The sequence below is a fragment of the Trichogramma pretiosum genome, unplaced genomic scaffold (assembly GCF_000599845.2).
Source record: "Trichogramma pretiosum strain Unisexual culture from Peru unplaced genomic scaffold, Tpre_2.0 scaffold3, whole genome shotgun sequence".
Lineage (NCBI taxonomy): Eukaryota > Metazoa > Arthropoda > Insecta > Hymenoptera > Trichogrammatidae > Trichogramma > Trichogramma pretiosum.
Window position 1 is genome coordinate 419,746 of NW_019641698.1, and position 26,575 is coordinate 446,320.

Consider the following 26,575-nt stretch of genomic DNA (forward strand, 5'->3'; position numbering starts at 1 on the left):
CACGTACTATTATTCGTGAAATCCTTAATGATGTAGATAATATCATTTATTTTGTCGCTTACGACTGTAAATAAATGTGCGCATCATCGCGTGCATTCGACGCAGAGAGTGCGTGGCTGGGCACAGTAAATATCACATCGAACGGATTTTTACTTTATCGTGTATTATACGAACGATTATAGATATAATAACAATGATGCGTCAGACTTTGTTTGTTGAAAAATTGTAAGTAAATTTTGTAAAATAAAACAAAAAACGCACTTGATTGAAATAGAATCGAGTCGATATGATTTCTTGTTGTATTTGCTACGATAACGAAATGCATCATTATTTATCGTTATTTTTAATTACTAAAAATAATATTTTTATTTACACACAACGTTGGCTCTAGGCTGATAAATGTGGCACAAAGTTTACCTATTTCTCGTCTTTCTATTTTGATACAGTAATGATTCGTAAATATTTTGTTTCGTCAGTAAATATAATCTCTATAGATATATGATAGGCATCTAGATCGATCTCCACAGAACAATAGAAAACAGATGAATTCTTGTCGATCGTTGCGTAAATTTTCGCACAATTGTTTCAACGAAGATCGGAATCTTTTTTTATTTATTTATTGCTATCTATAGCTTCGAGCGACTATAGATATTCGAGTCTATATGAAGTTTCACAGCATCAGTCCGTGCAATCTTTTTTTTTTTTATTATGTATAAAAAATTGGCGATAATCAAGTCTTTTTTTGAAATCGTCGTCGGTTCATATCATCGTCGTCGACGTCCTAAAAACGACGCCGCGCGTTCTCGATGGTCCCCTCGAACAACGAGCTGATCAAGCGGGACGACGAACGGACCTCGTCGAGTCGCGCCTCGGGGGGCTGATCGCCAGCGCCATGGACCGACTGCTGGGCCTCGCGAAGCACCGACTCGGCGTAGCGGCGCGCCTCGGCCACCAGATCGCCCACTGTGCACCCGCGCTCGGCGAGCGTTCGCTTGATGTGCTCGAGCTGTACATGAAAAAAAAAAAGAAAAAAATTAAAATTAATTATCAAATTAACGTAAACTCTTAAACCCTTACATTGGCCAGCTCCTCGCGTCCTCGGGTGTAGTAGACGAGTCTGGGCACGCCGGCCATCGAGGCCGACATCCACTGGACGAAGAGCTTGAGCTGGTGCTCGCCCCGGTATCTCCTTCCGCAGCCCCAGTTACCGGTCACCACGGGCAGTAACGCGGCGGCGGCGGCGTCCTCGTCGTTACCCGGACTGGTCTCTCGAGATATCTGCAAGATGGATCGAGGCATGGTACAATCGATTGCAATAAGTCATAGTCAACCAACACGCAAACACACAGAGTAAATTCGCAGGTAAATATACACGCGTTTGAGTTAAAACAGAACGAGAGACAGCAAAAAGAGCTGCTGCACTTGGGTATATGTAATTGACGTTAGTATTTACAAATGGTACACACACACACTCGTTTATGAGGTTTATAAAGCTGATCGATTGGCTTTACTTTTTAGCAGCGAGTTAGTTCAAGGAATAAAGCGCAACACGGGGGGATATATAGCTGCGTCGACTTATATGGTCGTCACCTTTAGACCGGTGTAAGTCTCATGGCCATTGGCAGCACCGCCACCATTGCAGGCTACCACCACCGACGGTGCAGTAGGTGCAGTGACCGGCAACGCGACCGTCGTCTCGTCCTCGAACAGCGTCTGATAGACCTCCGAGGTGAAGGCCACGGCTTTGAGCCTGTTGCGCGATCTCTGCCTCACGTACGGCTTCATGCAGCTACGTGGGCCACCGCAATCACCTCCATTTTTGACCAATTGATGATCGCTGCCGTAGTCGTCGATCGAGTCGTCGATCAGCAGCTCGTTCAGGTCGTGTTGCTTCGGGTGATTATTGTTATTCGTCGCGTAAGCGCAATAATGATCGTTTCCGTTCTCCATCTATATATCATGTGCGTGCGGTATATCATATGAATCGCTGCCGCTCGTATCTTTTTTTTTTCTTTTATTTCAAGCCTATATTATTTTAACGATTTACCGATCGGAAGCTATTATATATAGGATTATTTAACGATCGAACGCGCGCAAAAGGCCGTCTCTCGTTCCGTGTCGGGCCTGAATATATATTTATCCTTGACGATCGGATCGAAAACGCGCGCAATTGCCGATATCACTTACCGATCTGCTGGTGAAATTGCTGTCGACGCTGGACCTTCTGCGGGCCATCTCGAGGCTCAAGCTCTTGATCGTCAGCAGGAACTTGTACCTGTGCTGGACGTCGTCATCCTCCTCCTCCTTCTCACCCTTTGGCTGCTGCCGTTCGGCCGCAGCAGCCTTGGTCGTGTCCGCCTGGGGCTCGCTCAGCGCTCGCTTCAACAGCCGATGGGTCAAATCGAAGACCTGTTGATCGCAGCCGATATCGTTGCAGGCCGGGACCACCTCGCGCGTCGTCGTCGTCGTCGTCGCAGGCGCCGACATCTTCCTCTTCCACGTCTCGATCGCGTGCGTGAGCACCTCCTTGGCCTCTTCCTGGAATTCTGTTGCACAAAGTCCCATACGATTATGATACAGAGTCAATCTCAACTGCTTCACCTCTCACTACTCACCCTGGCCGAATCCTCGGAGATCCTCGAAGCTTCTGCGCAGCATCTCGTCGCTCTCGGGCCCGTCCATCAGATGAAAACCGGTCGACAGTCTCCTCTGCAGCGTCCTACCGTCCTCCTCGCCTCGGTCCTCCGATATGTAGGCTCGATGAGCCACCATCTGCAGCGGCCGAGCTGCTGCTGCTGCTGCCGCCACTGGCCTTACACCACTGTCGCCGTCGCCAGCGGCGTCGGGAAGCGGCTGCGGCTGCTGCAAGTCGTCCGGATGGGCGGGCAACGAGACCGAGTCGCCGTTGCTACGGATGGCCTTCTCCTCGCGCTCCACGGCGGACTGCAGCCTCTGGGCGAAACTCTTGCGTCTGACGCGGGTCTCGTGGCCGTTGGGCGCGCCGCCGCCGGCCTGATGATGATCGCTGCAGCTCGAGTCCGTGTCGAACGACGATTTGCTCGAGGTCGCCGAGGCTACCGGGGAACAGTTTACGATCAATTGTTATAGGTACTCGAGTCTAAGAGAGGGGTAAAAAAATCAAGCACTCACAGAGATTTTCCTTGGCGCTGTGAAAGCTCTCGGTGCTGAGACTGGCGCTGCTGTTGACGGTGCTGGTGCTGCACGCGGCGTCCGCCCACGACTTTCTCCTGATCGGCAGCTTCTCTCGGCTCGAGTGCAGAACGATGAAGGCCCGTCGCTTGGCCTTCAGCAGGCTGAAGCCGTTGCCGCTGCTCTCCTCCTCCTCCACCTCCTCCTCCTTCTCCTTCTCCTTCTCTCGACCGTTATCGCTATTTTTAATATTATTTTCCCGCTCTGCTGCCGCAGCTCTGTCTTTGCCATCCTGCGCGTTCTCCTTGCTGATTTCCTTCTCGTCCTTATCGGCGGGCTTGCTGTTGACTATGTCCTTCTTGGACGGCGTCGACTGGGCGCTGGACTGCTCGCCGATCGGCGACAGCCTGCTGATATTGTGCGTCGCCGTCGTGGCCTCCAAGTTGCCATTATTATTGTTACTCGGAACCGCAGGGGCCGGCTGAGCGCTGGCCGTCTTCTTCTCGACGGGCGGCCGGCGCTGCCTGAAGCCCAGCATCGACTTGTTGAGCTCGCGCAGGATGTTAAAGTCCAGGTACTGCAGGTACGGCTCGGTCGAGAAGTCGTCCGGATCGATGCAGCACATCGTCACGGGTTGGGGATCGTCGCAAGGCACGAATCGTCCGGAGGAACTCTTGGGATCGCTGATGGTGCCGATGAAACGTGCGCCCTTGACGATCAGCGCCTCGTTGTCCTCCAGCGACTCGAACATCAGCAGGATCGGCAAGAGCTCGGGGTGGGTGATGAACTACAGGTGAGAAAAAAACAGAAAAAAAAAATGAATGATTCGAGTACTCGTATATACCGCGCCTGGGTACTTACTTACTTGTATACACTCTTGATTGCAGCCCTCCTGGAGCACGCGCGAGCCCACGTGCTTGGAGGCGAAGCAGACCTGCACCGGCGCCGGCGGACTGCTCTTCTTCTTCTTCTTCTGCTGCTTTTGTTTGCTGCAGTACTCGATCTCGCTGTCCTCCATGCGGCCGTCGTACTTAATGGTCAGATCGCAGAGAGGCACTTTGGACTCGGCCCAGTCCTCGATCGTCAGCCAGTTCTCGGACTTGAGCACCTGGCGCGAGATGAGGATTTTGCCCTCGGTGGCGCCCGGCTCATCGAGATAGTCGAAATATCGGAAGAGGCAGCGCAGTTTGGCTTGTTGACTGGGTCTGTGCGACGAAGAAAAAAAAAACGATTGGTATAATTATTTGAATAATGGTGCATTGCATCGTTGGAGCTTACAAGAGCAGATGCTTGAAGAAGCCGGTGAAATTGAAGTCGCGCAGCGAGGGATGAGACGTGGGCGTTCTCATGGCGTAAGTGGAAAAAAAGGCGTTCGCCACGAGCGATGCGATGAATTTGTAGGAATGTTCTGTCTCGCCCTCTGTGTACAAAAATCAATGATAATACAAATGAAAAAATACATCAAATTATTATAACGTATGATAATAATGTTGATCTCAAGTGCAAGTACCAAACTGCTGTAGACTGAAGCACAAGCCGCCCGTGGGCTTGTGGATCTTGAGATCGATGGCCCACTGGGCTATCCTCGGTATCGTCCTCTTGAAGTAGTGCTGAAATTCCGCCGGGTCGAGATGCTCGTCGAGCCAGCGCCTCAGGGTGCTCAGCGCGAGGGGATCCCTCCTCGGCGGAATCGCGTCGATACTGACGCTGCGATGGAGGATAACAAAGAAAAAAAAAAGAAAAGAAATAGTTAAGACGTATCATTGGGCATTCGTATGATTAGCGCGTGGAGTCGTCGTCGAGTGCGACGAACCTTGCCGAAGGTCGAAAACACCACCACCACGAGTCGGCTCCAAAGGAAGCATATACGACATTATAAAGCGACCGAGAATAGATTTATATCGGGCCGACTCGCTGCGCTGTGAGATCACGCGGCCGGATTTAGCATAAGCTGCATAATATTAAAGAGCTGCTGCAGTGGGAGAGAAGAAAGCTCGATCGACTTCGCCGCCTGTTGCTTTGTAGTTTGCGCTGGTGTAGTAGGCACACTTTCACGCGCGCGTCGCGTCTATAACAATACACGATTATACACAAACGCGAGAAATGAATTGAAAAATTTAAAAATAGACAGCACGAAGTGTGAGAAAGAAAGTCATGTGGAACAGGTCGTGGCACAGGTAGGTAGGTAGGCACGATTAGACGTTCTAATAATATTTACGCGGCGATGAGTCACGCTGCTAATATCTACCTCTCACTCTCCGCCACCCGGCTTTTGCTCGCACAAGGAACTCTACACGAGAAAAAGCTACGCCACGCGCCTCTTTATTAATAGACCGCGACGAGCCCAATGTATATTAGACAATGTTATACGATCGCTTCTCACCCCCGAGCGAGAAAAACGTTTAGTCAAATTTGCGGCGCTTTATAATACATTTATATGATAATAATGGTAAGTAGGTGATGATAATCGACTCACTTGCAGGTATGAATGAGCCGCTGCATCGCGTCGATCAGCTCCTTGGTCGTCTCGGCGTCTCGGGCCTTCTCCAGCTGCGGCACGATCTCCGTCCACCACCATGGGAGATCGCAGGGTAAAATTACGCAGGGTAAAAAACCGCCACCGGTTACTGAGCCGCTTGCCATGATGACGACGATGATGATGATTATATAAAAAAAATTTGAAATTCGTTCCTCGAAATTGAGCTATCTATCGCGAGCAGTCGAGCCTGCGAGAGCTGAAACAGAGAGTAGCGGAATACAGTTACTGATTACTTGTTATTCGTATGAGCTGAGAAAATCGTTGAAGTAATATGGTAGAATGTTTTGTTTACGATGAGGTAATGTGGGTCGTTTCAAAATCAATCGGGGAAAGATCATCAATAACAATTTTTCATTCGAATTAAATCGTAACGTTGTTTCGTCGTCGAACTCGAGATAAATATTTTGGCATAAATAACATTTTAAGCTTTTTTCGAGCTATAAAGAATATAAACAAAAAAATTGTCCAACCCACATCATAATTTATTTACTCATCTTTTTTTTTTGGTGGTTTCCGATCGATCAATTTCCATTTAATATATTCGATTTTTCTCAAAGTCACGCCGCTATATTGATGGCTTGTTTATACGTTCGGATTAAATTTGACAGACGGGGGGGTTTTAAAAATCATTAGGCTAGATCAAACAAACGTGCCAATACACATGTGAAAAGTCAGACTTTTCTCTCTCTCTCTCTCTAATACACACCTATTTTTAAAAGCGAGATAATGTCATCGCACCAACTTGCCGCACAGACGTCTCCCATCCTCGATAATAGTTTACGAGAGCGTTAGAAAAGAAACAAAAACAAAAAAAAAACAAGAATAACAACCGTGAAACGTTGTTCGATCGAAGCCATGACATAATGAGAACGCTGCAGTAGTAGGCACTAGACAGTCGAAAGTTCAGAGCTTGCGCGTATCTAACCTCATCGAGCTTTCGGCTGCTGCACAACTGCCCTGTCCGCGTATCACTCCGCACACGCACGGATAAAACACACAATGGCCCGCGGTACATGTATCACACACGAGAGCCCCGCGTACCTGCACTTACGTCATTCGCGGCTGATTGTTTATAAGTCCATTAAAAAAACAAAAAAAAAAAGGAAGTAGAGAGAGCGAGTGAGAGGGGGGAAGGGCAAAAAGCTCTCCCTCGCGCGCCGTGTGCTTTTCTCTATGGGAGAAACGCGCGTGACGTAGCAGCAGCAGGAACCGCACTCGTGCGCGCGCCGTACTACACTACGCTATCGTACACAGCAGCAGCTAAAGGCGCCAGTTCACTGACTCGTAGCAGTACTTGGCTGAACGTATCGCATACACACACACGTGTATAAGGTTGGTGTGTATAAGAGACGGAGATTCGGCGTTGATGCGCGGCTCGGATCAATTTTCGCGAGCGTGTCCCACGAGACAGACAGAGAGAGAGAGATATGCCACATGTAGGTACATGGCAGCGCGCGATAAGGTCATTCATGGCGACGCGGCAGAGCTTACGTTATAACTCCGAGCTTACTCTCTGCTGTGTACTTGCAGTAGTAGTACCTACACGCGGCAACGTGTACAATTTTGTGCGGATGTACCATTTGAGATATTTGTGTGTGTGTGTGTGTGTGTGAGTTCGTTTTTCGTCGACTCGGCTGAATTTCTTTTTCTTATTGTTTTCTTTTCATTTCTTTTTTGTTATTTATGCTCGCGGAGAGTACAAAAAAAAACTTGGATACGGTATCACGAATTTATCGTAACTTATCGAATCAACGAGGCCGCGTATTAATTGTTTAGTACGCATGAAAATGACTAAAAAAAATACAAACAAACGACGCTACTTTTCATTCGTAAGATCAACCTTAGCCAGAGATACTACGTCGTCGTTGCAGCGTAGAGCTATTAAAGCTACACGCATTGTTCCTCGAAAGAGCGAAAATCTCCCGCGCACACGATCCCACAATGATAATATAATACGCATTGGCCGCGCAGAGACTCTCTCTCTTGCTCGCGCTGCATATATTCGACATCGTCATCTCTCGCAAAAACGCACATGCGAGGCTCGCACGCACACACACACACACACAACGAAATCTTATTTTAAAACTGGGCTAACGCGCGTGTGGTTGCCCCTGCCTGTGTATATACCTATAAGCTCGTTCTTATTCGTCATTTTCTCGTGTTGCATACACGTCGAGCCACCGGTTTATAATATGCGTGTTATGCACCAGAAGAACGGAGATCACGCGTCATATTTGCTACCTTTTTTTTTTGAAAGGAGAGCAACGAAATAATATTGCGTGTATACTCGAACCCCCGAGTTCGATATTCCCATGCTCCGACCGCGAGACAATCCTACTATGTGTGTACGGCACTTTGAGTCGCATTTCTATCGGTCGTCTGCGAACACTGCGTACTGCGCCGTACCCGACGACGACGAGTAGCAGTAGCGGTTTGACCATTCTTTTCTAGAGATAGAATCGCACATACAGAAGAGAGAGAGAGAGGCAAAAATAGACCGTTGGTAATCAAAAAGTTTTATTAACCAGCGACGCTCGTGTACGTACATACTCGTGTGTTTGTACTATATATATACGCATGCTTACATACGACGAAAACACAATTACCCGACAAATTTACAACCCACAGAGAAAGAGAGAGAGAGAGAGATGCTTTTAACACGTGCGCAAGAAATGCCTTACCCCGAGCTTCGGCTGTCGAGTTATAAATACGGACCTCGACACAAAGTACACGCGCTTCGTACGGGTTTTTCTTCTTTTCTTATTATTATTTTTTCCTTTTTTTTTTTTTTTTTTTGCAACAACTACGATCGAAACTAAACCTCTTTTTACGTATCGTAGTTCGTGGGTGACTCGAATTTGATGATTATTCTGAATCGGATATTCGCGATTGATTTTACGACGTATTATTTTAGATCTCGTATGGAAATATTTTACTTCCGTCGATCGGTATCGGTTATTTATTTAATTTGAATATATTTATACCGATATGAAACTTTGTTTATCGTCAATAATGAGCCGCTATAACAATATCATCGTCGAGTTATGTTACGGATCGATTTTATTGCTCTTTATAAATAGAGACCGTAAAGAATCTCGAAAAATATAACTTTTTGAATTTTCAACAGTATTCATAATTCGAAACCGATCGAACATCGACCTGTTATGCACTTCCTCCTTTTCACGTTCAACACCGATCGTACGACATAAAAAATGGTAAAAGATACGGATCGGCTTTGATTACACACACACGGGAAGAAATAAAGATCGAGTGCAATTTACATATAAAAAAGCATACGATCGATCGGCGAGTCGCGGCGTCATTTATAGGCTATTTAACGCGTCGTATTTACATGTAAACGCGTCCGCGCCTTACTGGCCAGAGCTATGTAATTAACGATCTGGTAATCTTATTGTGTGTCGTGTGTGCGCGCGGCGTAAGTGCCATGTCTCGAAAAGAAAATTGACATTAGTTGGCGCACGCCACACACACACACACGCTCTGTATAGCGCGTACCAGTCTCGAGCTGCTCCGCAGAGGGCAATGGCCCAAGGAATATATACATACGCGCGAGAGCTCCGAAAGGGCTACAATCAATGCTCGCTCATAATTTTACCATACAGCTCGAGTTGCGCAGAAATATTCGCGAAGAAAGTAAAAGAATGGAAAATTGTTTGCTTACTCTCTTGTGGCAGCTGCTCGCCTATATAATAACTGCGACTTATAATACAATCGACTAATAATCAGCACCGCCGCTGCTCACGAGAGTCTCATGGTCTCGCGCAGGTCGACACACGCGAGGGTACAACCGGAAGAACGTAATAACGCACGAGTGCGTGCGTGCAGTGGCACAGCAGCGAAAGCACTCCAAGAAGAGGAGCCGCCTGCCATCCTGGCCAGAGCTTGCAAGGCGACATCGTTCGTTTATCATCGAGTAAATTCACACTGTTTTTTTTTTTTTGCTTCGTTTAACCCGCACTTTTGATTATATCATCCGCGTTTTTTTCTTTTTATGTATATCCGCGATCGGTCGGTAAGATACGCGCGTCTTATGTCTGCGTGCTTTGCGCTGCAAGCTCCGCTGCAGCGGCACAGCTACTAGCATGGGTTCCATATGTTAGACACGCGGCGGCGGCGGCCGCTTTTAGTTTTTCTCGCTCGTGCTCTCTTTCTCTCTTTCGAAAGAGCTGCTGCAGCTACTCGAGAGGGAAGAGTGAGAAAGAGGAGAGAGAGAGAGGAGCGAGCTTTCACTCGCCCGCACGCGTTCGCCTGTTCTGTTACTGATCTATTTGCGGACAAACGGCGACGCGCACGGTATATAGTTATATATATATCGATTCTTTTGTACTACTATGTGCGGTTGCTGCTGCTCGAGCTTTGCCGTGAGCATATAAGCGAGCTTCGATGATCGGTTATGATGATCTCTTTCGCTGAGAGCGGATGCTGCTTCCGGGCTTATATATTTTTTTTAATGGTTCGAGTATTATATTGTTTATTTAATTCGCCATGAAATAGGATGATAGCAGCATCAAACTTCGATATATGCAAAGCAGCTTGGCGTAGTATATTCGTCGAAAGAGCGAACTACTGCGTATTATACGGAGTTCGGAACGAGCTGATGTTTACGTACGCGCAGAAATGTAAATTACACGTAAATGAATGAAGCGCACGATTTCGGCGCCGATATACATAATATTAACACTCTCTGAATATACATCTGCTTATGCATCATTAGAATTTCGGATGTATGAATGGAGTTCGACGATAACGAATTTATTAATGCATACGTGATAAATAGCGCAATCGACTTACTGCTTGTTGGACGAGCTTACACTTAGGGCCGCTGTACCTTTCACGGTCTTCGTTATAGTCGACCTGCCTGCGAGACGGAACGTACGAATTAGGATCGAATGCCAACTTCGAGACAGACAAGGAGTAGAGAATTGAAAAGGCTGAAAAAGTGGGGTAAAACTTGATAAATATATATGGGTCTTGGGTTTTCGCTATGTACACACAATCTTGACTTCTGTTTCCAGCGGTCACTGGTTATAACCAGGCTAGCTGATGCGTAAATTCAAACTCGACGAGCTTATCATGCGTAGCGGGAAGTTTGAGAAATTATTCAATCGTTAATGTATGTTCATCGTTCCTTTTATATAAGTCGGTATATTTTTTAAAAACGCATACACAATCTGAATTTCAAAAGTTTAATTATGCCAAAGTCAAAGAAATCGTAATGTTTGGTACACGTCACTCGTAATGTCGAAAGTAGTGTTGGCGAGATAAAAGTAAATGTCCCTCCCGATTCAGTGCGTATGAACAAAAAACATAATAGGAAAACAGCGGAGTACGCAACTCGAGAGCAAAAATCATACACTCGAAGCTTAGCTCGCTTTCCCGCGTTATGTACTCGAAGAAGTGCCTTTCATCCCTCGACGCATTAAGAGTCTCTCTCTCTTTCACTCTCAGTGGAGTATTTATTGCTGATGGCTCAACACGCCTTATATACTAAATTTTTTGCATCGTTCGATTTTTACTTCAAGTTTTCCGTTCCGTGTATAGCGGATGATTAATTTTTCTCTCCGACAGAAGTGAAGAAATTTCAAGTTTCAGTTCCGTTTACACGAAAAAGCAAGTTAAAGAAAAAGTCCGCATTCGATGACCGCTAGGAAAATTTTGCTTTCTTCATCGCGTCGTCGTCGTCGTCGCGTACACACGACAAAACTTGGATTTTTTTTCAATTTAAAAGTGAACGCGCGCTCGCGTTATATTCCGCCGATACGTTAGTGTACGTACGTGCGCGCCACTCTCCATTCTTTTCCGGGGGCCGCCGCCACGGCTATGGGATAAATTCAATGGGAAAACTTTCCATTGTAAATAAGAAAAGGGTATATGTAAGGCAATGGGCGCGTGCGTATATAGAGGAAAAATATCCACGGAATACGATGCACAACTGAATGGCGGAGCCCGAGGTCTGCGCGCGGCACACGGCAGAGCTAATCTCCGAGATGAAGAAAAAAAGTACTGCCGATGCATTGTCAAAGAGCTTGCTCCTGAAAATTTGATCATTCCTATTTTCGTGCATGGAAAATGCTGTAATTAATATTAAACTTTCAGATTTATTTTCATAAATCTTTAATTCCGATTATATAGAAATGAATGTCTAATGTAACATTTTCAGATTATTTTAAATAACATTCAATTTCGTTCTATCATATATTATTCATGTAATGATACTTAATAACTTTACGGATAAACATAGAAATTAATTTTATTAATTTCTCATTGTTTATAACGAATACGACGATTTTGGTTCTGTCGCTAATTTTTCACTGGATATACTTACAATGTAAACATTTCCTCGGCAGTACACTCTGCTATACTCAAAGCGACCACACGTATGACGTACGTACGTGAAATTTACTCTCGCTATCCCTAAAGTAATTTTCGGAATTTTCTATTCGCCGATCGGTCGACAAGTTGCACCGGCAACGGAGAGTAAAAATTGAGCGCAGTTGATATTCGTACAGAATGTCGAGTTCGCCAGAAATGGACAACACAGGCCGAGGCAGAGGCAGAGGTAGAGGCGAAATCCATCGAGAGCCGAGATTTCTTCCGGGTCAAGAGAGGCCGCAAGGAGACAACGATGGTTTGCCGACTTACGAGCAGGAGGAAGGATACTTGCCGTCTTACGAGGAGGTGATGGCCCCCCGACAGGCCCCCCGACAGGCTCCCCGACAGGCATCCGAGTCTCCCGACCGAGACTATGTTGGATTTCCAAAACCTTGCGTAAGTTATACAAACGATGGTTCAATACTATTTTGTTCAAGAATTATTATTATTTTAATGAGTTAATTTTTGCCTCAAACAGTACTACACGTTTTTATACTTAAGTTGGGCTGTGTTCATATTTTGTTCGACGTCGCTTTGCATCAGGTTCCTTCTTGACCTTGATGAAAAATATTACTTACAGGTCGTTTTTCCATCCGTGATTGTTTTCTTGATCATTCTGGGCCTTTGGGCATTTTACAAGGACAAAGAAGTGACCGATTAATTAGAAATAAATGTCTCAAGGGGACGGGATGGTGTTTCGGGCTGATGTTTAAATGATATCGTGATGGTATTTAAATAATTAAATTATCATCTCAAAACTCCACCTTGTCCTCTCAAATAAAACGTGTATATTTTTAGAATTAATTATACGACTATTGTGAAAAATTTTAGAGGATAGATGTTCATTTCGTTATTTTATGAATATTGCTGATGTAACGATACATAATGACTTAAGTATTAAAAATATTAATAACTTGAACAATGAATTTTTTTTTACAATATTTAGTCATCTTCAGTCATCTTTAACTATTTTTCACCTTGATAACCATTTTGCTCTCGGAGTTTTGGTGGCTGTTACACTTGAAGGTTCACTAGCCGAGCAGCTCCCAAGATACCACTAGATACTTTCGAAGTATTTTTTTTTTCTACAAATTTGAACAATTTCCAGTAAAAAAAACGGACACTTTTTTCCTTAAGCAACTCAAGACTGAGTAAAAAATTTTATTTATCTATCATCTGTTTATGAGTAACTGTAAAGAAAATTTATGAATGAAAGTTATTTTCATTGTTAAATTGTCAAATCCTTTAACGTTTTCAATACTTCACAAACGTAATTTATACACTTGTTTTGTCACGTCATCGATACAACCGAAACGAATCTGAAAAATTTTGGTACGACGACGAGGTAAAATTACGAGCGGAACGAAAAAATAATGGTAAAGCCGGACTTTCACGTATTTGGACTACTTCAAGTTCGCGCAATTTCATCTATGCTGGCTTTCGTACGGGGACCGAGAGACTTGCACCGTGCATCCGGGCGAGAAACTGTCGACGAGGATTTTTCCAGAGTTGGACCCTAGCTGGATTCTTTCTTTGTAAGTTCATTCGTGAAAGGCTGCTCATCGAGGTCTTTGGTATGATCATTGAAAAGCTTATGAACGAAGATTTCTATCATATTTACTCGGCGGATGCACGTCAAAGCTAATGAGCGTATTTGCAGTACTCTTAATGTCTGGCGTTGATGAATGTATGTGTATATTTTTCATGTAATTAAAATCAATAAATTCACACAAAAATGAACCCTTTACAACGCAAATATTGCAATGATTCGTCTAATCGACTACCAACTCATTACTATAAATTAATTAATACATGGAATCAATTAATATGTCTCTTTTACTATGAACACTCTTATCATATATTATTAATTTTTTTGTTATAATTGAACAATTATAAAAAAAATAGAATCAAAACATGTAAACTTCTTCTAAGGAATCAATGCACAAATAATTATAATCATCACAGATATTATCTTGGCAGTATTTTAATTGGCAATATTTAATAATCAGTTAAATAAACGTCAAATAAATCCGAGCCATTTTCACATTTCCAGATGATAAATATTAGGAATTATAAATGTACGGAATTCTTAAAAATCTAAATATTGAAAACGGAATGTGAAAAAGTTTCGAAAAAATTTAAATTCGGAATCCACAGAAAAATGAGTGGAAAATTTAGACCATCAAATTTGATATAATTTTTCGCTTTCAATATTCCGATTTTCAAACGTTCCGAATTTTACACATTCGGACCCACTAATATAATTCCTAATATTTATCATTACGAAACGTGAACAATCGGCTCGTGTTTACTAGTGGTACACGTTACAAGGCCGCAACAGCTCGAACGACTCGCGAGTGACTACATCGACGACGGCAGCGAGTGATTGAAACTAAAAAAAGAAAATTTTTCTATATAATCATAGTGTCTGTGCTCCGTGCGCGCGATTAGGCAGAACAATAATGTCTAAGTTGGAAAAATTGCAGAAGCTCGCGCGAAACAACGGCGATTTCGAGACCTTGGAAGAGGGACTGACGCTTTTTGGCAACATTCGCGTACTGCTGAAAGAATGGATGGACGCCCCGGAGCTCGAGAAAATTTTTCGACCCGAACAAATCGACCGCCTGCTCGTGAACGCGTTGAAGCTGTACCACATACTGTGGGACCGGACCGAAGAGAAACGCTTGGTCTACAATCCGTGCGAGCCCGGCGTGTCGTACTTCATCTGGTACGCGATCCGCAGCGGCTACGTGGCCGAGCCCGAGCTGGACGCCGAGGGCCGGCCGGTGACGCGTCGCGGCACTGCCCTGCACGAGGCGCTCCGCTGCGATCGTCGCTTCTTCCGCTGTCTCATCATCAACGAGACCGTTCCCGGGCTGTTCGAGCTCTACCCGAGGTACGACGCGAACTACGTCGACGACGACGGACTGACGCATTTTCACGCGGCCTGCCGGCTCGGCCGCGTCAACATGGTCGAGCGTTACCTGGACGCGGGCGCCGATCCCAATTGCCGGGCGTCGCGAGGTTCGGGCCTCACTGCGCTGCACTTCGCCCTGCAGACGGACATACTGGGCGAGCGCCGGAACGTGCTGAATCTGCTGCTGAAACGCGGGGCCGATCCGAATCTGGCCGACGCGCGGGGACGAAGCGCGCTGCACGTCATCTGCGGGGAATTAGGCTACGATTGGTTCTTGGCCAAGATGATGGACGGCCTCTGCTGGAAGGAGTACAAGCCGCTGCGAGTCAATGCTCGCGACGACAAGGGTGACACGCCGTTGGGCTTGGCTCTGCGGACTGGATACAAGCAAGTGGCCGACTTGCTGCGGAAATACGACGACGGTTCGACTCCGACCGATATTGTACCCGAGGATACTATTAGTTGCAAAATGGCGAGGCTGTCGGTTGATTGAGACACGCTGTGAAACCAACAACGAGCGGCTGCTTCAGATTTTTTTTTATTTCATTATGTGACTTTATTAAATATTGTAGATTTTCTGTATGATTCAAATGAATAGATTGGACGATTATTGAATTAATTCGCTTCGTTATTATTTCTCGTTTATTAATTTTATTTCAGCTTTATTTACGAATAATATAGTAAAAAAGTCTAAGGATCTGAGTCTAAGATCTACGGGATTTCGAGTTGATAAAAGTACGAAGAAAAGGAAAAAAACAATTACGAGAGCTTTGGAAGAAATTTAGAAAAAATTTCTGGGTTCAAATAAAAGTATAAGCCCATTAATGTCCGGAGGACGCAATTTTGACTTTCAACTTTGCGCTTTTGTCTAACAGAGCCGTAATTACTACTAATAATTCGTAAAATGACGAGAAAATCCTTGAGAAACGATATAGTAGGCGAATAATACGGACCCGCAAGGATAACCCACTGAGCCGCGCTAAAAGCCTTCCACGCGGAATACACGCGTACACACTTACGAAAAAGTCACGTTCTCCTTTCTGTCGCGTATATAGTGCGGCGAACTTCTTAAATTTCATCTCCGGGGGCGACGATACACAAAAGCTCGCGAGTGCATGTATATATATGTACGTGTGTTACCGGCGCCGAGAGAGAGAGAAAGCATTTCAGCTGCGAAAAGCTATATCTGTGTAAAGGAATCAGTAGCAGCATCATCGTATGTGCGGTAGGGACATGTTATATACAGGACAATGTATAAACGCGCGAGCCAGCTCAGCTACGTGTATATATAACATACACCGACGCGCGCGTAAAGCTTTTGTTCTCTCGAATGTCACCTGTATATGTATACGTATATACTCTCGGCAGCGCCAAGTGAAATGATACAATAGTTTCTGCACTGCACACCCTCTACCCTGTGTGACCCCCCGTGTATGCAGCTTACTCTGCCGAATAAGAGTCGAGCTCACCCCCTCGCGAATTGTTGTGTGTGTGTGTGTACGTATATAGTTGCGCAACTTTCGGGGCGAGAGAGAGAGAGAATCCGATGTTATATACACACGCTCGCGAGTACATATAGGTAACCGAGTGATTCTTCTCGTTTGCTACAGAGTGAAATCTCTCTCTCTCTCTATAGCTCTTATGGGCTCGCACACACAGCAGCAGCGCAACTTGTTACGTAAATCCTCTCTCTGTTTTTCATTTGAATTTCATACTTCAACCCTTTCTCTCTTTGTTGTACTCTTCGGGCTCTCACGTGCCCGACTCTTCAGGAATCTGTAAATGAATTTGTTGGCAAACACGGGCGCGCGCGGGTGCGATGAAACCGATACCTGCGAAAAATACCTCGTTTTTTTTTTTTTTTATTTTTCCGTCAAAAGTCGTTTGTCCGTATTTACATGTATATAGCCTTTCGCGTTCGTTTGCGCGCGTCGAGCAATAATCGCGCAGCGGGTGAATTTGGAGCACGCGTTGCAACCGAGGCAACGCACATCGACTCCGACGCTTACAGAGAGAGAGAACACAGGAGGAGGAGGAAATTGTTTGCTCGATCGAATTTCTCGCTCTTGGGCTGGCTTCGACTTCGCGCAGACGTTTTATCTGTATCTTGTGTTATGTACGCTTTGCTTCGCAGCGTACCCGATATTACACGTGAACTCAATCTTCGCGATTGCTCGAGATTCGTACGTATAGGTATGTTTGAGCTATCGTCGCGTTTGCAACCTGCTTCAAGACGTGACTCGATAAAGTTATTCATAAGTGTTTACACGGCTGATGAATCATTTTTTTTTTGTATCCGAAACAAGTTTTTCACTTTGCGAAGGGTGAACGATTAACACGAAAACGACAAAAAGTAAATACATTAAACCCTCGACAGTGAAAAGCGGCTTTTCGTCGAAGTTTAACAGATTAATAACGCACAAGACTAACGTTCGCTGCTTACCCCCCTTTTTTTTCCTTTTTTGATAAATGGTTCGTGTTCAGCCGGCTAATGGCTTTAGCTCTCGGACCCAAAGTACAAAAAGCCGCGAGTAAATAACTTTTTCTCTCGTGGGAGCTTGGCTACAGGACTCGGTTGCGAACGCGAAATTTTCCAAAGAAAAGTAGGGAAAGAGCCTCTCGCTGCACCTTCGTGGAGAATGGCGTGCGCATTATTGCGTTTCGAGTCCTCATTTGCCTGCGCATGCATCATTCGGAAACCTTCTTTCCTTGCCAGCAGGAACACATTTGTTTTGGCCCTTTCGATTTCTCAGAGAATCGGTGGCATACATTTATATATACGAATTTATGTTATATACAATGCGGAGATGTACTTTCAATTGATTGGAGTCGAACGATAATTGAAAAATAATACCTTAAGATCATTTGATCACGTCACGCGTTGCATTGAGAGAGCTGAATTTTCACTGCTTGCAGAGTTTTTCTATCGATGATTGCAATTGTCCAATCTTCTGCGCGTACAAGAATCAGCTGTGTAATTATGGCTCCGAGGCCAGGATTTTTCACCTTCATAAGAATAGGGAATGTTGAAGAGGGGAAAGATTCAAATGATAACTCAGTTATAACAAAATGAAAAGTAGAGTTTAGATATTTTATTATTGTTTGAAAGATTTGCCAAAAAATTATCGTATACACGTGAAGGTAGACGTTTTCATTGTCTCAAAATTTCTCGAGACAGCTCTCACGCTTCAAAGATTATCTCCGGTTATGTATCTTCATTATGTGAATTTTGAGCTGACTCTTTTGTTCAAATGAATTGTGACAAATCTCACACTCAAAGAGTTTGATACGATAGTGTACTAAATTTATATGATTTTTGAGTAAATTCTGATATCCAAATGATTTACGACAAATCTCACATTCAAAGAGTTTGATACGATCGTGTACTAAATTTATATGATTTTTGAGTAAATTCTGATATCCAAATGATTTACGACAAATCTCACATTCAAAGAGTTTGCTTCGATCGTGTACTAAATTTATATGATTTTTGAGTAAATTCTGATATCCAAATGATTTATGACAAATGTCACACTCAAAGGGTTTAATGCGATCATGTACTATATTTACGTGTCTATTAATCTGTGCTTTTTGTCCGAATGATTTATGACAAATATCACATTCAAAGAGTTTGCTTCGATCGTGTACTAAATTTATATGATTTTTGAGTACATTCTGATATCCAAATGATTTATGACAAATGTCACACTCAAAGGGTTTAATGCGATCGTGAACTGCGTTTACATGTTTACGGATTTCATTTTGATATAAAAATGATTTGTGACAAACATCGCATTGAAAGAATTTGCTACGATCGTGTACTAAACTGACATGTGTGTTGAGGTTACTTTTTTCTCCAAATAATTTTCGTTTGTGTACTGCATAAGTGTGACGCTTAAGGTGAACTTTTTGTCCAAATGATTTGTGACAAATTTCACATTCAAAGGGTTTGCTCTGATCGTGTATTACACTCATGTGATATTTAAGATATTGTTTGAGTCCAAATGATTTGTGACAAATACCACATTCAAAGGGTTTGTTATGATCGTGTATCGAATTTACGTGATCTTTGAGGCTTTGCTTGTATCCAAAAAATTTGTGACAAATGTCACACTCAAAAGGTTTGATTTTATTATGTACTTTACTTATGTGAGTTTTGAGATTACCTTTTTGTCCAAATGACTTGTGACAAATCTCGCACTCGAAGGGTTTGTTACGTTTATGTACCGTATTTATGTGAATTTTAAGGTAACCTTTATATCCAAAAGACTCGTGACAAATATTACACTCGTAGCACTTAATACGATCATGTAGTACATTTGTTCGAATTTGGTTTTCTAATTTTACTATTGGTAAGTAACTTTGATCCTCAGTTTTACAGGTATTGGTTGATAGAGACGGCAGTTCAGATTTAACATATTTGCATTCCAAATCGATGAATATTTTTTCATCCAACTCTTCGTGTACAGCAATATTCTCATTCGTGTAATTTGTCTAAAATTAAAATTGTGTAATAGTTTTTAATTGTGGAACAACAGAAATTATATAAAATCATTCAACTCACTGGAAATCTATCAGCCGCGAATTCTTCAAAATTTTCGGCTTTGCAAGAATCCACCAAATCGAAATTATAATCGGCGTCTGCATCTGGACAAGTGTGATTCGGTTCTTCTTTCACTCTATTAAATAATCAAATTTGATCAAGCAATCGCTTAATAAAATATTACGACAAGCATAAAAATTGTATACCTTACTATGTCCTCTCTGCTTTCCATCATTCGTTTTGTTATAAGTAATCACTATGAATTTTTACGATAAACACTGAGAAATCAATGGAGGTTATGCGACTCAAGTAGCCAAGACTAAATTTTAGGGACCAATGCTCTCTCGCGGATCGATGATATTTGTAAATACTTGCTCACCTACAATAGGAATTATGCTCCTCGTTAGCGACTGAACGCACTACTCATATATTTGCGAGGAGATCCCACGATTGTGATGTCTTCTTGGCGATACTTTCCCCCTCTAACGTCGACTAGCCATAAGCTATACGCAGTTTTGCACTGTAATTAATCGAGACACTCGTGTGTCATTAAATCTACACCGAACATTTTTTTCGAAAACGGATATTAAAAAAAAAAACTTGAAAACTGCCGATTTTTTTAGCAAGTACTTTCCTCCTGAAAAATAATAATTTTACTTTTGAATACCAGAAAGTCAATCCATTAGAAGTAGTTCGATTGAATTAAATAATTTAAATTGAATTAATTGTCAATTGAATTGATTAATTTGTTTAGTCTTTTGATGGGAAATGTAAGAATTTATAATTCAGAATTCATTTAGTAACAAGATTTATCGTAACCCATAAGTTCGTATTTGATGGTGAGCTTTTTGATTGCATCGACAGATGGAGCATCGTAATATCGCAAGTGGCAAAAATATTTCTGAATAGTATATAATTATGCTGAAAAGATAATTTCAAGTTGAAATTCTACTGTTTCAGTTACTATTTTCTTAACTAATAACTGATAATTGAATTATTCAGTTACCAGTTACTAATGTAGTAATTGATAAAATTTGCAACACTGATTTCATAGTATATTACTGCCCTAGGCCGCGAAAAACAGAAAAGTCGCAGAGTACGTGTAATTAGTGGCCGAGGCGAAGCCGAGGCCGATAAACACGTGCTCTGGGGCTTTCTTTTTTCGCGGCATAGGCCTGTATACTATTTTTCATACACAGTGGCCAGAAAATAGCTCTTTTCGTTTTGCGCAGCGGCCGAGAAGTAGTCACTTTCTGGCCGCTGGTATGAAAACACATTGAACGCCGACTGCATTGCAATACGTAAGTGTTGCTAGACTAATAAATTTTATCAACTGGCAGTTCACCTAAAGAGGGCCATGAACGAGTGACCGAAACGAATATTTGAACATCAAACCTGTGCCCTTTATTCCAATTGAGGACAAAAATTTAATTTAATTACAAACGCACGGGTCGATTGAAGATAATTTTACTATTATTAGAATTCCTGCTAAATTCGAAAGACATTTTATAAGATTTTTACAATTACAATTGCATTGCATTATTAATGATATATTTCAATAAGCACCGAGTCGAAGAATTTTAATCAAGTAATAAGTCCGCAAGAAGCAGCAACGAAAACAACGAAAATATATCCATGGCTCGCATTCGTGCTCGTATACTGCATTAAACATGAACATATCATTCGCATCGGCTTTTAACGAGCCTCACATTTCCATAGGACAGCCGCGTCGCAGCAGCAACAGCAGTCTTTGAAGGCGCGGGCTGGTTATCGGCAAATACGGTTATATACCTTATACACACGATGCAATATACAGAGCTGCAGCAGCGCATCGCCCGATGACAAAGACCTGCATACACAGAGCCCGACGACCAATTGATCTCAATTGCTGATTCAGTCTGTAGCGCACATGCTACGACGCGAGTACACACATATTTATGGCCGCATAAACACAGAGAAATTTTCTTCTCTCTGCTCTGTTCTCTGTAATACGACGGCGCACACGTCGTCGCACTGCTGCTCCGCACAAATGCAGTTGTTTGGTGCATATATATATGCGAGCGAGACATGTGTATGTAAATGTTCCGGCGTTACGATCGTAGTATGCTTGGAAGATGGCGAAAATATTTATATCATTCGCGTTTCTCGCTTTTGCGTATCGATTGCGCGAGTCGCGTCCACTGGATAGTGGCATTCGGTTCGATAATTCATTTTCGATTTGTCAACTCTACGAGTCAAGATGTAAGAAGTTTAAAAATTATCGATGTTTGGTAGAGTCGATCGTTTGAATCTTGATAGAAGTGAGCAACATTTTTTGGCTAATTTTAGACCAACGAAAAAGATTCGTGTGTATAAAATGTATACATTTTACAAAGTCTTTAATGACCATTTGAGATTATATACAATTTTTTTATTTTGCCACTTGTAGATTTACTGAGGTAAAAGTACTTGCCATCTAGTGCTAGAAGTTTTAAGTAACATGATAGTATCGTTCGAAATTCGTATACAAACTTGCTCTGAATAGCCAGACCCTAGTATCAAAATGATTGAAAATTGGTCTAAATATGTTGAAACATTTAAATTTTCATTTTTAGATAATTGAAAATGAGCTCGATATTATATGTAATCCAAAAACAATCCAATTAATGGTAATGAATTTCCAAAAAAAATTAAATGTCGAGCATTTCTACGAGGGTACTATTGAATATTTCCATATTTAAACTCGTGAATTAATTCGATGATCGTTGCGCTCACGTGTCTCGGAGGATGATATCACTCTCGTGCATTCGTCAGTGAAAAGCTCAATCATGAAATCAGGGTAAAACGCTTGGAACGAAAGACGCTTCGCAGAATTTTTCGATTCGACTGAATCATACCGCGCTTACTCACGATTGATGCCTTTGCAAGTCCGATTCTTTTTTTATGACTTCGAATTAATGCGTTTTTAAATCGACGCCTCTTGCCGAAAATGAGGTGATATTTTTCATATTCATGTGAGGAAATAAAAGTTATACGTCACAAATTGCAAGGATTATGGACCCATTCAGAACCTTGCTTTTATTCATACAATTCTCTTTACTTTTCCACTTGCAGATTTACAGACTGAGGCACTCGCCACCTAGCCGTGGAGAATGATATTAATTTTGATTGAAATTTCATACATATTTTGAGCAATTAAAACAAAAAACAAACAGTACTAAAACATTAATTTTTTTAATAAAAATGTTATAAATAGTATGCAATTAAATTTTTTTTATTCTTTTTTACATAAAAAAAAAAAAAAAACAATGCATGGTACTACATTTCCATACATTTATTATCACGAATAAATTAATTTTCAACGACGATTCTAATCAAATAGGTTTCTAAAATTGTAATGCTTGATTTTACATTAAATCCGCATCAACTTAATGTTTTTGTAAACGGTGTACCGATGCCCACTGAATAAGATACACATTGAAACGGTCTATTGACCGCAGCGACGTAAGCCAAGCAATTTGATCTCGATTCAAATGTGCAACTTAAGTCAATAACTGCGTGCAACGAGGGGGCAATTAGCCGCCGGTAGTAGCCCTCCATCATCAGAAGATGGTCAAACGCGGCATTACGGCTCTTTTGGATTGGTAAAATTGCGTAACCGCTCGTACGTACATACGACGTACCACACGGCGTCCTCTAGATCATCATCATCGCGCGCTTACGATCGGTAATGTGCCTCTGTCCGTCTCTCTCTCGTCGTGCGTACATTCGGCATAACTCCCAAAGTACAAAGCGCGCAGCAACCTTGAATCGTCTTTTCGATGCCTCGTGCAATTGCTGCATTGTATATCGTCGGCGGCGTGTGTGTGTGTGTGCAATTCCATAAGTGCAGCCGGGAGTACTTAATGCCTCGAAGGTGCCTTCTTCTATTTTTTGTAAGCTACTTCTCTATGGGTACAATGCGTTAAAAGCTCGTTAAGAAAATCAACCTATTGGCATTGGGAGATCCGAGGAGAGATGCTGCGAGTGTTGCGCGCCGATCGAGACAATTGTTAATGCCGCTCATTACGATTATGAGAAAATATCTATTGTCGTAGTCATATACGTATGCGAAATGTAGGGTGGCGGAAGTGATTCGAGGGCATGGCCGTGCAATTATTTTCGAGCGGGCAAAAATCATCGTTCGAGTGACGATTATTCGGGCACGCGCTGAACACACACACACACAATGAATAAATACAGTTTTGATCGCCGGGGCGAAATTTTCTCCAACAAAAACCGAATTAATCGCATTTAAAAGGGCCGAATCAAATTTCTCGGCGGAGCGAGAAAATCCCATTACTTACTCGGCAAACAAATTTTCCCGGCGCGTACTTGCAGCGTACTTGCAACTACTGCGGGAGGAACGGAAAGGAGTGGGGACGTGGAGTGCAGCAGCAGCAACGATGCAGCGTATAACAATTTCTCTTTCCCGCTCGAGGAAACAAAAATAAAACGAAAAGCGCGTGTATACGAGCAATTCCAGAATTTGTCAGACGAATTTTCAGCTAAAAACGGTTCAGAACTTCACGAAGAATGTGAGAACAATAAAAATGTTAATAGTAATTTTGGTTATGTTAATAATTTTGCACAATGATATTGCTGTGGCAGCATAATATCTATTTCTGATCCAGCTGTCACGCTTTGTTGGATTCGTACCTAAGATTTTTGCTATAATCACTCATTTTGTGCTGAAAAAAAACCGTAACTGCAGTCGTTGAAAAATGTACTATTACAATGAAAACTCAAAAATCGATAATATCGGTTCTCTGTAATGAATTATTTCTTCGTTATTCTATTACAAGGAATATTAAAATAATACGACAATTTTCAATAACATAATATGACCATAAGTACAGAAATATTTATATTTACAAGCTATTTCAGTCTATTCAATAATAAAATAACAATTAAATATCAATGGAGAAATCTATGTCTTAATTGTAAACAATTGCCTATGAATTTTGTCCATAAATTATATTTGTTCATTCCCCGTAGCGTTACATAGATATCATCGTATAATTAAAGCACCAAAATGGATAAATGTGAGATGGAGTCCGAAGAAGTCGTCTCACAAGATAATTTAAATGAACGCGACATTGTTGTTTCAAACGAGAAACAACATATTTGTGATATTTGCCAGGAGGCCTTTACACTAGAATCAAGCATGATGACCCACCGAGACAAAATTCACAATGAACGTAAAGATTTTGCATGTGACAAGTGCGAGAATAAATTTGAGTTCCGAAGTCATTTAAGTAGACATCAAATATCGGTACACAAAGGCCGCGAAGATTTTGCATGTGACAGCTGTGAGAAAAAATTTGTTAAAAAATCGAGTTTGATTACGCACCAAAAATTAGTACACAAAAATCGTGAAGATCTCACATGTAATAAGTGCGAGAAGAAATTTGAAAATAAGTCAACTTTACTAAAGCATAACAAAATATTCCACGAAGTTTTCAAAGATCACTTATGTGAAAAGTGTGCGAAAAGATTCGGAAACAAACAAAGTTTTCTCTTGCACATAAAAAAAGTCCACGAAAATTTCATATTCGACAAGTGTGAGAAAAAATTTGCACATAAAGATTTGTTCGGGCACCAAAAGACAATCCACGAAGGTCGAAAAGATTTTCCATGTGGCAAATGCAAAAAGAAATTTGGATATAAACATCATTTATTCTCCCACCAAAAGGTAGTACACGAACTGTGTAAAGATTTCGCATGTGACAAGTGTGAGAAGAAATTCGGTCAAAAAGAGCATTTGCTCTGCCATCAAAGTGAAATACACGGAGGTCGCAAAGATTTTGCATGCGACAAGTGCGAGAATAAATTTGGACGAAGATCGACTCTGCTCTCCCACCAAAAAACAGTACACGAAGGTCGTAAAGATTATTCATGCAACAAGTGCGAGAAGAAATTTGGATTTAAATCGACTTTGCTCTTACACCAAAAGATTGTACACGAAGGTCGCAAAGATTACGAATGTGATAAATGCGAAAAGAAATTCGGAAGCCGAAGCAATTTGAGCAAACACCAAAAGAGAATCCACGAAGGTCGCAAAGATTTTGCATGTGATAAGTGCGGGAAGAAATTTGGATATAGATCAGATTTGTTGGATCACCAGAAGACGGTACACGAGGGTTGCAAAGATTATACATGTGACAAGTGCGAGAAGAAATTTGGACATCGATCTAATTTGCGCTCTCACTTGAAGACAGTACACGAAAATCGCAAAGATTTTGAATGCGACAAGTGCAAGGAAAAATTTTCACAAAAAGTAAATTTGCTTACTCACCTACAGTTAGTACACGAAGGTTGCAGAGATTACGAATGTAATAAATGCGAGAAAAAATTTGCAAAAAAAAATGGTTTGTTCAGACACCAAAAACTAGTACACGAGGGTCGGAGAGATTTTGCATGTGACAAGTGCCAAAAGAAATTCGGACAATTATGTACTTTTACCAAACATAAAAGAACAGTTCATGAAGGTCTCAAAGAATTTGCATGCGTCAATTGCGAGAAGAAATTTGGATATAAATCAGATTTGTTGAAGCACCAAAGAACAGTGCACGAAGGTCGCCAAGATTTCGCATGCGATAAATGTGAGAAAAAATTTGGACGTAAACATCATTTGCTTTTTCATCAAAAGACAGTCCATCAAAATCGAAGAGATGCCGCATGCGACAAGTGCGAGAAAACATTCGTGCATCAGAGCAATTTAATGAGACACGTAAAGACAGTGCACGAACGTCGTCAATATTTCGCATGCGATTACTGCGAGAAGAAATTTGGAGAGCGAGGCAATTTGATAAAACACCAGAATGCAGTCCACGATGGTCGCAAAGATTATGCATGTGACATATGCGAGAAGAAATTCGGCTATAAATTTAGTTTTGTCAAACACCGAAAAACAGTTCATAAAGATTGTAAAGTTGATGAACGTTATGAGTGAATCTCATACTTACAACTAATACATTAAATTAATTCAAGAATATACTTAATTTAATTTTAT

At 42.2% G+C, this 26,575-nt stretch overlaps 2 protein-coding genes across 4 annotated transcripts; one reads left to right on the top strand and one right to left on the bottom strand.

Annotated features, from left to right (window-relative positions):
• Positions 1-265: 265 nt before the first annotated feature.
• LOC106652919 lies at positions 266-10,577 on the bottom strand. Of its 2 annotated transcripts, none has more exons than XM_023462296.1 (10): positions 10,502-10,577; positions 5,627-5,885; positions 4,661-4,857; positions 4,429-4,570; positions 4,016-4,355; positions 3,151-3,937; positions 2,616-3,074; positions 2,188-2,546; positions 1,078-1,278; positions 266-1,006 (listed from the first exon to the last, which is right to left on the bottom strand). In XM_023462296.1, exons 2-10 carry the CDS (start codon positions 5,791-5,793, stop codon positions 782-784), a joined length of 2,877 nt encoding a protein of 958 aa, XP_023318064.1. In that variant the 5' UTR covers positions 5,794-5,885; positions 10,502-10,577; the 3' UTR covers positions 266-781. The 2 variants fall into 2 exon arrangements, with proteins under 2 accessions (XP_023318064.1, XP_014227582.1); XM_014372096.2 differs by lacking the exon at positions 10,502-10,577 and adding an exon at positions 6,396-6,478.
• Positions 10,578-12,042: 1,465 nt separating this feature from the next.
• On the top strand, positions 12,043-13,001 carry LOC106652921. 2 transcript variants are annotated; one of them, XM_014372101.2, is made up of 2 exons: positions 12,043-12,478; positions 12,663-13,001. In XM_014372101.2, the coding sequence occupies exons 1-2, from the start codon at positions 12,221-12,223 to the stop codon at positions 12,741-12,743; spliced, it is 339 nt and encodes a 112-aa protein (XP_014227587.1). In that variant the 5' UTR covers positions 12,043-12,220; the 3' UTR covers positions 12,744-13,001. The 2 variants fall into 2 exon arrangements, with proteins under 2 accessions (XP_014227587.1, XP_014227586.1); XM_014372100.2 differs by having other exon boundaries at positions 12,561-12,912.
• The last annotated feature ends 13,574 nt before the right edge of the window (positions 13,002-26,575 follow it).

Excerpts from the sequence above, each read along its gene's own strand:
- LOC106652919 (XM_023462296.1), bottom strand. The coding sequence starts at position 5,793 with ATGGCAAGCGGCTCAGTAACCGGTGGCGGTTTTTTACCCTGCGTAATT. Across the intron at positions 4,356-4,428 it reads TTCTTCAAGCATCTGCTCTT|ACCCAGTCAACAAGCCAAAC; the intron begins GTAAGCTCCAAC and ends TTCGTCGCACAG. Across the intron at positions 3,938-4,015 it reads GCAATCAAGAGTGTATACAA|TTCATCACCCACCCCGAGCT; the intron begins GTAAGTAAGTAC and ends TCTCACCTGTAG.
- LOC106652921 (XM_014372100.2), top strand. The coding sequence starts at position 12,221 with ATGTCGAGTTCGCCAGAAATGGACAACACAGGCCGAGGCAGAGGCAGA. Across the intron at positions 12,479-12,560 it reads TTGGATTTCCAAAACCTTGC|TACTACACGTTTTTATACTT; the intron begins GTAAGTTATACA and ends TGCCTCAAACAG.